The sequence below is a fragment of the Vipera berus genome, assembly GCF_964194415.1.
Source record: "Vipera berus genome assembly, chromosome: 6".
NCBI lineage: Eukaryota > Metazoa > Chordata > Lepidosauria > Squamata > Viperidae > Vipera > Vipera berus.
This window is the reverse complement of record NC_138208.1, coordinates 23,660,343-23,674,148: the sequence shown is the minus strand read 5'-3', so window position 1 is coordinate 23,674,148 and position 13,806 is coordinate 23,660,343. Positions and strand designations below refer to the sequence as shown.

The window sequence follows — 13,806 nt, the reverse complement described above, 5'->3', positions numbered from 1 at the left end:
ATACCTTGCTTTCTATTTCATGCCTTCCATTCTTCAGCCTTTCTACATTTTTCTAGCCACCATGCACTTGAGGACAATAGGATTTGTAGCTGACATATCTGGAGGGTAACTGGTTGGTGAAGGTTTCTCTATACCCAATGTATAAAATAAAAAATAGCCTTCAAATAGAGGACTTTTGAAATGCTAGTCTATTTTAAACAAGAGCCCTCATTTATATGGAAAAGCATTTTATCACACTTCAGAATCAACAGCAATATTTTGTATGAATTTAACCCTTATACTCATTCATTTCTTGGCTCTGTTCTAAGTGGGAGAAGTGAAATCTAAATACATTGCTTGTTTCTCATTTATCACACAGAATAATGACTTTTTGCAGCATGCTTGCATCTTAAAATACCTGTTGCCATGAACATGAGAAGCACAAAAGGCAAAGCTGTAATGGAGCAAGGTTGGGTCAATGACAGCACCATTTTCTGAGTGTTCCATCAATTCATTCAGATAGCAGAGATGGCGGTGACAGCCTCTTACTCCATAACGAGCACAATATTCATCTAACACGAAGACTTGGCCGGGGCTAAACCAGCCCTGCAAAAGATGAGAAGAGAAAAAGCTCTTTAATGAATATAGGCTGTTCTTTTTTTTCCCCTCAAACAAGTTCTCAGTGTATTATATAAACCTTTTGAACTATTATAATTTTAATAAGCTCCATTCCATTTCTTTGGTCAATAAATTATGAGCCACTAAATTCAAACAATCATTAGCTCAACAACTAAAAATGTCAGAAGTAATTTTTTTCACAGTAGTTCATCCAAAACTATTCCACATTTCTTTGGTCAATAAATTACGAGCCACTAAATTCAAACAATCATTAGCTTGACAACTAAAAATGTCAGAAGTAATTTTTTTCACAGTAGTTCATCCAAAACTATTCCACACTGTATACCAAAATGTCTAAAATGGTATCTCAGATACAACAGACTACAATTTCTTATGGAAAGGAGGTTACCATGAGAGAGTATTATATGGGGAAAAAAACTCTAAAAGAGTAATAAGAAATAGTTGCAATTATTCACTTTGCCTTGAGCAAAGTCAGTTTTTCATACTTTTTGTTCTAAAGTTAAAAAATGATCACTGGATGATATTCCAGGATATTCCAGGATATCATCTAGAAGGCTGTGTTGACATCTAGACTCCATATCTTGCAATAGATATAGCTGAATCAACTGAAACATATTTCTTTAGCTTAGAGCAGTTAAGCATTCTGGGATGCTCAGCACAGAAATCATGATACAAAGCTGCTCAGAAAGTGAGACAATAAAGGAGGACTGATGCTTCAGAAAAGTAATAATAACAACAAAAACCAACAACTTAGCTCTCAGAGGTCTGGACTATTGTGATATCTTAAACATGAATAAAAACATGGCACAATATTTTATCTGACCAAGATCAGTAATAAGAACAATCATAGCATTAAATAGACATAAGATACCAGACAGCTAGACCCAAATTTGTGAAAATCTGTTCAACAATAAATCTGCCTATCTTTACACAAAATTCTATCTTGTTATAAAAAAATTAAATCAAAGGTGCCTTTTCTTTCCTTGGTAGCATTTTAGAAAATATGAAGAATTATTTTCTTGGGTTTGAGAGAATCATGATTTAGAAAAGGGCCAAACTGAGGATGTTCAATAGCAGACCTTTTGACAGACCTGAAAAGTCATGGTTTCTTGGCTAAAGAAGCCAAGATTACTCTTCTTGTACGTAATTCTTAAAGAAGCATATGACATTTTTATAGAGCCATTTGTGTGAATAATAAGCAAGGCTTGATTATTTGCAGTAATATTTTCTTTTGTGAGAGCAACAGGAAAGGGGTCCCAACAGGAAGCTGTCTTATAGCAAGTCAAGCCATTGGTCTGTTTCAAATAGAATTACTAGCTTTGATTGGAAGCTTTGGGTTTTGGAGACACTTTCTCATTTCTCTCTGAAAGTGCTTGAGACTGAATGCAGGAAATGCTACATCTGAATCATTCTCTATCACTAGAATGTCCATTTTGTCATATGAGTCTTCATTTATTTCCCCCCTTCCCAAATTTGTAGCTCTGCTGGCACAACAGAAAATTGAGTTTTTAATGTGATAACATTATGATAATCATGTACTGTTTTATAGTTGCTTACAAGTTTTCCACTCCTTATCAGGGAGTTGAGGAAAGATACTTCAGCAAAGATTATGGTTTTAATCAGTTTGTGTTTAAATCTAGTTTTTCCACATTAGGCTTCTTTTCTTGTGCAAAGAAATAATGCGTGTAGCTATTTTCATTCAATTTACCAAGATGCAAGAGACTCTTTTTTAAAAAGTTATTTTCAGTATATGCAGATTGAAAAGAAGGAAATTAAAATATTCTTTCCAAATGGATGTTAGAGAAGAATTTCTACTATAAATTAGTTGATGTCTCTCCAGGTTTCCATGGGTGCCAAATTTCCAACTATCTATACTGATGAAAAAATAATGGGGGAGGGAGGGTGTCACAAAAATAACCTTCTCCACACCCACGCCATACTTAGCTTCAAATATTACTAATAAAGAGAAGAGCTACAATCAATGGCAAGGCATATGCGTTACTATGCCAGAGCAACCTTATTATCTGAAGTAGCATTGAAAAGGATACCTATCTGAAAGATTGGGGAGTTACAGAAGATAGGTATACAATAAATTAGGTAAAATGGTGGTTTTAATCAATATAAAGCAGTCTCCAATAGTCTACATTTCCCTAGTTCTTTCCTGCTGCAGCAAATAAGCCTATCCCCTCACCTTAGTATACACCACCATACTTCACATTTAGTGCATCACAGAAAAGGAGTCAACAGAGGATGGTTTTATATCTATCTATCTATCTATCTATCTATCTATCTATCTATCTATCTATCTATCTATCTATCTATCTATCTATCTAAAAATATCAAGTCCTAGATCCATCAAGCGTGTCTCATCGTGCACATACATAATAACGCTACTTTTTTTAAAAAAAACCTCAGCATTTACTGAATGGCAAACCTACGTTTGTTGTATTGTAAGCTTTGCCCTTATCTTTTTGTGATTAGTAATTTATAAATTAAAAGAAAACTATACCTAGATATAAAAATATGGCATGTCTAAAGCAGAAAATTGATGGGTCAGACCTCACAGCAAATTATGTTTTTCAAGACACCAGTTTCTGCTTTTGCCGTGAAAGCTATTATTTTTGTTGTACAATTCTTATTTTATCATTTTGATATATAAAAACTTGTACTAGGGGACGATCTTATCTTTTGTTCTGTTGGCTGGTGACAGTAATAAAATATGTTACAGCTATAAACAAAAGGAATCAGCAGCCAAACCGAAAACTGATGTGAAGAATTGCATATCATCTTTTACATTTTTTCCTCTTACTCTTCTCAATTACCCACCTTCATGATTGCAATATCACTCTTTAAATGTTCTATGTGCTCATTTGAAAGTGAAAAAAAGAAAGAAAGAAAGGAAAGAAATTACAGATTACCTCTAGAGTGGTAAGGAAATGCATTCAGGATTTAAGCTTAGGAAACTAACCTTGACTCAGCTGAATACAAGTGCAATAAATCTCTCCCCCGCCCCCAGTGGTTTTGATTCTGTTCTTTTCATTTCTTTTCTCTTCTCAGTCCATAAAGGAGGAGAGAATTACCAGATAGATGACATAATGCTTGACATCTGGCAAGCTGGATTTGTACCTTAAAATGCCTGTACAGGTGTTAGCAAATCCTACCACAGAGGGTTCTATATTTATTAAAGCCTTCTGCTTTTATTCAGCCCTCCCAAGAGGAGCTGATAAACCATGGTTCAGAGACGGTTTGAATCTCTTCTCTTTTCTATTGAGTGGCACAGCAGTAGGCTGCAAATGTATAATTTTCAAATTTGAAGGCAATCGATTGAAATGCTTTATACTAACCTCACGCATAGTTATTAAATGCGTCTAGAAGAAAAGACCAGTTTGCAGTCTTTCTAATTCTCAGTTTTTCTTTTCCGTCACTTCTTTTATTCTAGCCCTTTTACTCACCAAACAAGAATAGGAATCATTCAGTCGGTGATCCAAGGTCTGTCTCTGTAGTACTCTAAAGAGTGCAGCATGGTCAAATGTGCAAGGATTAGCAGAAATAAACTCATCCATGTCATGCTTCTGTGCATGATCTGCATCTGCATGTAGAAAGGTAAAAATAATACTTTGATATAGATTATTTCACTTTAACAAGAGCTTAAAGTTATATGGAGAACAGCTTTAATTAGAACCTGTCTTCTTTTCCAAGTCTCACCACTTCTTTCTGTAAAAATACTGTCACAAGTAGAATCTAAGCAAATGACAATGATATAATTCATGGACAAACAGAGTAACACACACACATACACACACACACACACACACACACATACATATACACACATAAGATAAAGAGATACACATATACTTGTATATTTATGTGCTTTAAAATTCTCACATATAAATAACAAAATATTCACACAGAAATACTTTCAATATTGTTTTCATACATTGCCCACTGCAAAGCTTTCTCTGTAATGATATTCTAAAATTTTAGAAAGTTTAATATCAACTGTTTTGCCAATACTAACTATGAGATGCCTGTTTTAACAAGATACTAACTGTACAGAAGATTTGGTTTATTTAAAACAACACGTCTTTGCTTACAGGCATGAAGACACTTATCTCAGAGGAAAGTAGCAATGGAAGATAGCTGGAAGCCCATTTCTTAAACATCAAACTCAAGCAAAAATGAACACATAGCCCCACACAGGGTCATTTCCAGTCTTTTGCTTTTTATATGCAGTTTTTAAAGAAACAAACATAAAGTAGTAATGGCAAAGAGCTCTTTCAGCCTTCCAGAACAAGAGTAATGAAACGGGAAACAATATTTCTTTGTGCAAATTATATATAACATACCATTTTAAATGGCACCTCAATCAAATATCTGAATTTATTGTTGTTCAGAGATTGCATCTTTCAACGCCTTTGAACCCCGCGGGTTTATCAAAAGACACAATCTAGTGATTCTTTCGTTAATGGTATGTTTTGTCAAAATCCTCAATGCAAGTTGCTATAAAGTATGGACAGAAAAAGCCTTACCATTGCCAAAAGGACTAGTTATGCATTAGCACATTAGCTCACTTTGATTTTGTACACAATATTGGGAGTGAACAGGCCACTATCAACTAAAAAATTGATTTGACCCTTACAATAAGGTCTTTGCTCTTCTTTGTTCTTTTAATTTCAAATATAGAGGTTTTTAATGTTTGTTACTAGAAAAGATGTATTCTCAATATATTCTTGAAAACTGTGCTACAAACCTAAAATTTCTATTAAAAAGGAGACAAAAGTTTATTGATTAAATCCAATTCTAAAGTTAGGTTCATAATAAGACTCCATATTGATCTGTGGGCATGATGCTAACATAATCAGTCACATTTAGAAATTTAGCCCCAGATCATATTGATCCATGTCAAGTCCAACTTTCAGATGCATTTGCAGATGGAAGAATTATTTAATTCAAACTGAAGGATCTACAGCATCATATCCCGAAAAGATGCAGAAACAAATTCATATCACTTGGCTCTGTATTGTCAAAGCAAGAGTCACATTCATGTGACAGATTTAACAAGGTACATATAGCAAATAAACTGTGTGATAACACATTGATAGGTTACGCTATGAGATTATCATCTACAGATAACAGGAGTAAATTTTTACAGAGTTTTTGGAACAATACTTCCCCCACTCCTCAAGTCCTAAGATATATTGATGTATGTAATTAAATGACTGTATTTAATTACCAAGCATAAAATATTAATTTTAGATATAACTACATGATTTAAGAATCTCCTAGTGTAGAAAGGGATTTGAATTATTCTTAAGTAGACTGACAGTTTTTAACTGAATTGCGATGTAGCATATATGGCACTTTGCTATTAATTATATATATGTAAAACATTTCTGATTAGCAAAGGATATGGGGAAAATTGTTACGCTGATAGCTTACTGTAATCATCTGATACAGAAAAGGAAAAAGAAAGACAATGGTGATTTTTCCCCCCTCCTTATCATGCATATAAACTAGATCTAGATATTTCAAAATAATTCAAAGCCTTGATATTTCATATTAATAATCTTTATCTCTTAAAAAGAAGAAAAGTGAATTAGTTTATGTAAGTTCATTAACTTTTTTTGAAAACAAGTTTACTTATTATATAGTCCTACATACCATTAAAACCTTAATTATTTGGTAGCATAGGCCCTTGAATTCATAGTAGAGTTATATCAACATAAATTGATGCCACATTGCTGCACTACCCTGTGATAATTGATCTTGAGCTTCATTTGGATAAATACACAAACAGTCTGCTATTCCCAAAAAGAGCAGAAAGAATCCTATCCAAACATAGTTTTTTTAAGGGGATACTGTTCAGTTAAAATTGTAAAAGTAAATTGGGAAACTGAGATTGGAAAATGGTTTATAAAATGTTATTGTTATTTTCCTTAGCTGTCTTCATATAACACACACACACACAAAAACAGAAAAATAGCTACTAGAACATTTTGTTAAAACAGAGGACTGTTTAAACTGCATTTTGCTGTTTTTGCTGACTGTTTTTGCTGCATTTCTGCCATTAGCATAGCAAGCAAGGGCTGGCTATTTTGATGATCCCCCATCTGTACTAAGTTCAATCAAGAGACAGTTGCAGGAAGTACGATGGAAAGGAAATTTGATAAAACCGAAAATTATCCTGTAGCTATTGTCAAGCAACTAGACATAGAAAGGATGCAGCAAGATGACAAGGAAAATGATAGTAACCCTTAGGTTGATACCTGCCACATAGGACCACATATTTTGCTGTCACATTTTATATTTAAGGAATATATGTCTCTTCCTAGCCTTAGGAGAAAGCAGCCAATATTTCTTTATGGAAAGTTTGGAGAATGAAACAAGGCATGCCATTCTTAAGGCTGCCTCTCATTTTCGATTTTAAAAATCGGTATCATTTGTATCAGGAAATCAATAAATATAAATGTGGGTGGCATCGTCCTTCAGAAGTACTGTCTCATATAAATGTTAAGTATTACTAAATACAAAGTAAGCCAAAAACATAAAACGATGCTATAGTTACATATGGAAAAATGTATTATTTCCAAATAACAATAGAAAGAGGTATTATTAAATAGGAATTAGTTAGCTAAGATGGTTGAAATGGCACTATATGCTTACTCTCTGGCTATTTCTTTAAGCCAAAAGGGTGGTGAGTCATTGTTCTTATTATATTATCAGCTTGAGTTGATTTTTTTAGAGCCATATGAACCACTTCAATTATCATATAATCAATAAAAGAACTACTAGAAATGCCTATGAAACTGGCAGTAATAACTGAAAACATCAGTAGTAGTGAAACCTGACCCACTCTCCTGACCAAGAGGCAATTACAGCAAACTGACTTTTCTTGCTTAATGGAACAACCAGGTTTTAACCAGCTTTTAAAAGCCCGAAGGAGCCAGTTGCTATTTCAGAGGCTAGGACAGGAGTGTCAAACTGCTGACCCATGGGCCAGATACGTCATGCCAAAACTGTGCCCTCCCCATTCCCGGCAATGGAAAAAAAGTTGTGATACATCGTGATACGTCACGTGATGTTGCAAGTTTGACACCCCTGGGCTAGGAGCATCCACAAGCCAAGTGGCAACTAGTGCTGCTCTGTGAATAAAGGTGTTACATCCATCAGTATATGAATCAGCTATATTCTGGACCAGCTGCAGTTTCAATGGCATCCCCATGTGAAGCTTATTGCAATAATCCAGTCAAGAGGTAACTAAGGCATGAGTAATAGTAATTAATGCCAGCTAGGAAAAGTCACAATTAGTACACTAGATGGAGCTGAGTGAAGGCCCTATTTACAATAAAAGCTTGAAGGGCCACCAAAATTGCAAACTGAATCTGCTAGGGAAGTGCAAACTCATTTAGAATTAATGGAGGAATATCATCAGAAGTAATTCTTGCTGGAGTTAAGCCTTAACACTTCCTTCCTATACAGACTTAGTTGATGTTATGTTTTTGGACAGCACTTTGACAGCATAAATAATTTGGTCAGTGGCCAAGATATGTAGTTGGGCATAATTGGCATACTGATGCAACCTGCATCATTTTCTTCCCAACCTTCCCCTAAAAGTGATATGCTGGAAACGATCTTCAACAGTGAAGACAGTACATTAGAATTCTCATCTTCTCTTTAGAGTCCAACTTTACTGGCAAGGCTTCACATCTGGTTAATTGCAGTAAAGTATCCTTTGATGTCAATTACCCCACTACCTCCTCTTCCCTGAGTTTACAGCTTGAAATTCCTGGCAAGGAAGAAAATTGGAAAATTTCTTCAAATGAGAATTCATGAAGCGATGTAATCTTATGCTCTTCTTGCTCAATATTATTTCATAAAAATAATGATGCAACTTAGTCATGAATACCCAATTGAAGGTATTTGTTATAAAATCAGAGTAAACCCTGAAAGAAAAATAATCCCTAAAAACTCTTTCCATGAGAATCTGTATTGAATTTTAATGATACCAATTACATATTTTAAAAAGTAACACAACAGCAATAATGAGCTACAAGTCTGGTTTCTAATGGTTATTAATACTATAAATTTTCAAGAACAGTCAAGTTAAATGCTGATTAATTATACAATTGAAATCCCATAAATTAAGAACAATGTAAACTTACTCTGTGATAAATCTGTGTGAGTATTGTTTCCTTTTGGATTCATCTTCTGTGCTTGACCTACAGGAACTGGCTTGTAAGATTGACCAGTAGCTCTATACATTGCTTGGACCCAAAGGATCCGATCTTGTTCATCATCACTGGCAAATATCACTATGTCGCCTTCTTTGACAGCATTGAAGAACATCTGACCACCTTGAAGGCCTGCAGAATTAGAAGAACTCAGGATGCAGCCAAGTCAACTGACATGAAATTAAGTTTTCTCTTTCCTTTTCCTTCTTAACTAATAACTGGATTTATAGTCTACCTTTCAATCTAAAAAGAAAACTTAAAGTGACTAAATTAATAGAAACATAATTAAAGGCACAGTTAAAATGTAAATGTTAAAAATCATTAAAAGCACTCAAAAGCTAAATTGAAGAGATAGGCCTTGATGTCTCTGCTGCAACCAGAAAACATGGAGGACAATTTCAATGGGAGTAATATTATACAACTTGGAAGACATGCAGAAAAATGCGTAGTCCTGTCTACCCAAGAGATGGCATATTGAGCAGAAGCATCTTCAAAAGGGTCTCTCAGATAATAGCTCTTAGAAAGAACATTTATGTTCTTCTGTAAGAAATTTCCCAGGTCCACTCAATATAGTGATTGGAATGAGGAGAAACAAACACATGCTCACCTCAAATCCCAGTGACAAGAGAAAATTCTTCTACGTTGAGGATATTTCTAGTTACAGCTTTACCTTTCTGTTAGACATGTAGACAAATGACACTTTGATCCTTTTATGTATATTAGTGGATTGTGCTCCCACTTAAATACATTTCTCTAGTTAACCAACTTCCCTTGAAACTTTCTGTCCTAAGCACTTTACTGTACTAATTCATCTATTGAGTGAGTTCTTGCTAAAGAAAGCATAAAGGGAAAATTTGTATGATGGCTATTATACAAAAGGGTTACTTGGTAGCTGTACCATTTACTACTTTGCATTTGATATCTTCAGGAGGAAGAGCAGTATAAAATCAGAATCAAAACCTTATCCTCACCTTTGAACGAAATATTGCTTTTCAATTAATATCAGTTCATGATATCAATGCCTTTAATAGCATTAAAATAATATATAGCCTGGCAATTCGGATCTGCAATGAGATGGAGTTGTTTCTGGTATGATAGAAAATAATATAAAAATGTAACCTGACCTAAAATAGTCTCTCTCTCTCTCTTTCTATATACCTACTTACTTGATAGGATTTTATGAAAAGATAAAACAAGCCCTCTTTTCTAATTTTCTTGGCAATCAGACATTTTAACTCATTTTGCAGAATACCTGGATGGGGTGCTGTATAATCCACAGTGTATCCTTCAAGTTGCATTAACTCCTGAGGCTCTGATTTTTTCTCTCTGTAGCTGCACATAGCAAATGTATATTGGCTAACCTAGGTGAAACAAGAGACAAAGAGAAGCCCTGAGTTAGCTATACTTCACTACATCATGTTATATTGACATTCAGCTCTTAGTTCTGTGGGACATGGGACATAAATTAGATGTTAACAATGGGAATTATAAACAACCTTCTATGTGGCTTAGAACAAATATGTCAATTGTACATTAACAACTTGAAATTCACAACAAAACAAATTGCCTTACAAAATACACTTAGATATCAGGACAATACCACTAATCTATTTGTATACTAGAGGTCTACAGCTATAATTGTGCAATATTTGTGAAGTCATGATTTGAGAAGTAAAAGCACTTTTTTATCTGTCAGCAGTACCCATCTTGAGAAACAATGCTAAATTGAAAATGTAATCACTATTCTATACATTCCCATCAATACATTTTTAAACCTGGTATATGTAAGGCATTTGTTCATTTACCTTGAACACTGCATGTCCTTCCAACTGACACTAATACAAATATATTTACCTTGAAACTTAGAGTGCACAAAAGTTTGAAGGTCACATCAGACTTCACACAATTTGTCTAAGAGCTGTACTTCAGCAATGGTTGGTGGATAGCCGGCCCTATTTTTCCCCCCTAGGTGGGAGAATGTGCACATGCAACATGATACACAGATATCTTTGTATCAATGAACTCACCACTGCAAATAAGACAAAAATGTTTGGCTTCACCCACTTGGGAAATTGGGTGAAGGGCCACACATGAGATACTGGTGTGCCCAATAAAGCCTCTGGTTACACTTTACAACTCCAATCAAAACAGTCAGGAAAGGTATCCAGAAAATAATTGGATCTTCAATTCTGTGTCATTGCTGAGAAAAGTAATAGTTTTGAATACACACATGCCATTTGCATTTGACTCCAGGTTTTTTATTATTGTAGTCAAGTATAAGATTACAAAAAGTGCTAAGTGATCACCATAATAAGACAAAAAGTTAAGTAGACAAACTCAATGCTACCTGATTTAAATGGCTTTTTAAAGTTACTGGATGGGGTTATTCATTATGTCACCCATAGTTCATCTGCCACTAAATAACCCTTCAACATAAAGATAAAATATAAATTTAGCACAACTCCTGCAGTGTCAACAGTGCAGGAATTATGAAAGGGATGGCAAAATGCCCATCTGTCAGTACTATTCTTTATAGGCATTCTACATTAGGTCTATTCATAAAACCGAAGTGGTCAATTGGATTGTGCACTTCAGACTGCAGGTGAAGGAAACAACATCAACAACTTAGTGCACACTTATGCGAGTGGAATCAGGGGAATGGACAGATATCTCTTGCAACTAGATAAGACTGCTGTTGGCCTCATCTAAGCTTTTCTGAGAAACAGAAAACAAAAGGAAAATCATTGAAGAAGAAAATAGAGGCCTGAAATCTCAGGTGTTTAAGATTATACATGGACAGATATCAATATGAGTTCAAAAGTGACTTGTAATAAAACATCACATACACTATGTTAAAGTATGCTTATATGAGTACTATTTAATTTATACATAATTCTATCAATCTGTGTCTGACATAAAACTGTAGGTAGTAGTATTTGTAGATAGCCTAGCTTGGCCAATGATCACAAACACTAGAATTGAATTTTAATTTTCTTAGTTTCCTGCATATTAGATAAAGGGAGATTGTATCTGTACTCTTTTTGTGTATTATATTCACATTGCTCTTTTCATATTTTAGTTATATATATTTTAGTCTGCCAAAAAACAAAGGTACCATTCCTGCATTCCTCACTGAAAAACATACATTATGTCCAGGGAGGGAGGGGCAAAAGTTAATTTTCAATTTACAAAGCAGTTGTGGAGATTAGACAAAAATATTCAGTGAAAGCCCTCCACCATATTTTGAAAGGTCTCTGGGGATGGCCTAGTAAATTATGAAGGATATTTTTGCCTGCCAGCATCCATGAATATGGGGAAACCCAGTTGAAAAATGAACCCTCATTGACATTACCTTGCCATAACAAGTTTCTTGTATCCATTCGTCTTCCAACTGGAATACTTTGGGAAAAGACCCAGTGACATATTCCAGTATTTTTGGGAGGTAACTTTAGCTTTCTCCAAGGTCATGCCTTTGAAGTTTCATAGATTTGTCAGCTGAAGGGACCTTAAGGAAGCCCAACAGAGTGCTGTAACCACTGGATCGTTGTCTCTTCAACCACAAGAGAGTGATAGGGATGGGCTGATATAAAGAACCTTACTTTATTCTCCTTGTCTTTGCTATTGCACTCTGTACCAAAAAAATGCCTGCATATATTAAACGACTCTATACATTTTAAAATTACCATAACAAATTACCTTTGTGGAAATTCAAGATTTTACCTAGCATGTTTGTGCTCACTGCACCCTATGATCTTATGTGCTCAGATCTCCATGAGAAATTCTTCATGAGAAAGACAGCTAAAATAATGAGAATTCATACCACCAATGATTGGAAGTGTGAAGAGCCATTGTTATATATTCTCTATCTGGGTCTGTTGAGATTGATTTGTTTTTTTGAACTGGGTATTATATAGTTCCCAAACTCCAGCATGGATTCAAAGGAGGGAATCTGTCACTGACTAGATCTATTGATAACTTTTAAAATGTATATACATCACATACAGTATGATTATCATTGACGTTAGAGTGAGAGTTGCAAATGTAGCATTCATAAAATACAGAATTGGTTTAATGAGTTGCCGGTGAATGCTATATTTATACTCTTACACACTCTGAAGCACCATTTTGGAATTGAATCCAAGTGCTACACAACCTTGACTGGAAGTGAGCATTTATGCACTTGCTCTCTTGAATATAGTCTAGAAAGAAATTCAGGATTTTGTAAATGAGTTCTAATAGGACACTTAAATCCATAAATAATGGGATTACTAAAAAGAGATGTGTGCACAGGAACTGTTTTGCTGAAATCAGCATTATCTATCTATCTATCTATCTATCTATCTATCTATCTATCTATCTATCTATCTATCTATCTATCTATCTATCTATCTTTATCTATATATCTATATTTATATCATCTACCTCTACCTCTACCTCTCTCTCTCTCTCTCTCTCTCTCTCTTCAAATTTCCTTTTGCTGACAAAGAGTTAAAGATTTTAAATCCGAAAAAAACTTTATATATTTAACACCATCTCTTGAAATGAAGTTGAAATTAAACAAGAAAGAAAAATCACTAACCTGCACAAGAACAAAGTAGCGCTTTTTCCATCGTTTCCAAACTTTTTGTCCAAGGGCATACAAATACCTGTTAAATGTGAAGAGAAATCATTGTCAGTTAAAAATCTTAGAATGAAAGGGCCACAAATGAACATTAATGGAAGAATTGAGGATTTGTTTCTTATTACATTCCTCTATTTACTTATCTTTAATATACATGGATACATTTGGATGCATTTATTACTAGTACTATTTATCTTTTATATATGGAGCATGAAACATAGATCTTGAAAGGTAAATTAGTATTATACCATATGCTCCACATAAAAACTGAGATTTAGCAACTAAAGCAACCCTATTAGTTTATAGCAGAGGCAAGATCTGAAATTGAGGTTT

The 13,806-nt window shown here is 34.4% G+C and overlaps 1 protein-coding gene across 4 annotated transcripts in view; it reads right to left on the bottom strand.

Annotated features, from left to right (window-relative positions):
- Positions 1-13,806, bottom strand: part of CADPS2 (calcium dependent secretion activator 2) — a 373,090-nt gene that overhangs the window by 152,498 nt on the left and 206,786 nt on the right. For all 4 annotated transcript variants that reach the window (XM_081331670.1, XM_081331671.1, XM_081331672.1 and 1 more), the window contains exons 9-13: positions 13,432-13,498; positions 10,105-10,213; positions 8,784-8,984; positions 4,071-4,207; positions 398-585 (exon numbers count right to left, since the gene is read on the bottom strand). In XM_081331670.1, the coding sequence (XP_081187796.1) occupies positions 398-585; positions 4,071-4,207; positions 8,784-8,984; positions 10,105-10,213; positions 13,432-13,498 (702 nt within the window). The remainder of the gene's footprint in view (positions 1-397; positions 586-4,070; positions 4,208-8,783; positions 8,985-10,104; positions 10,214-13,431; positions 13,499-13,806) is intronic.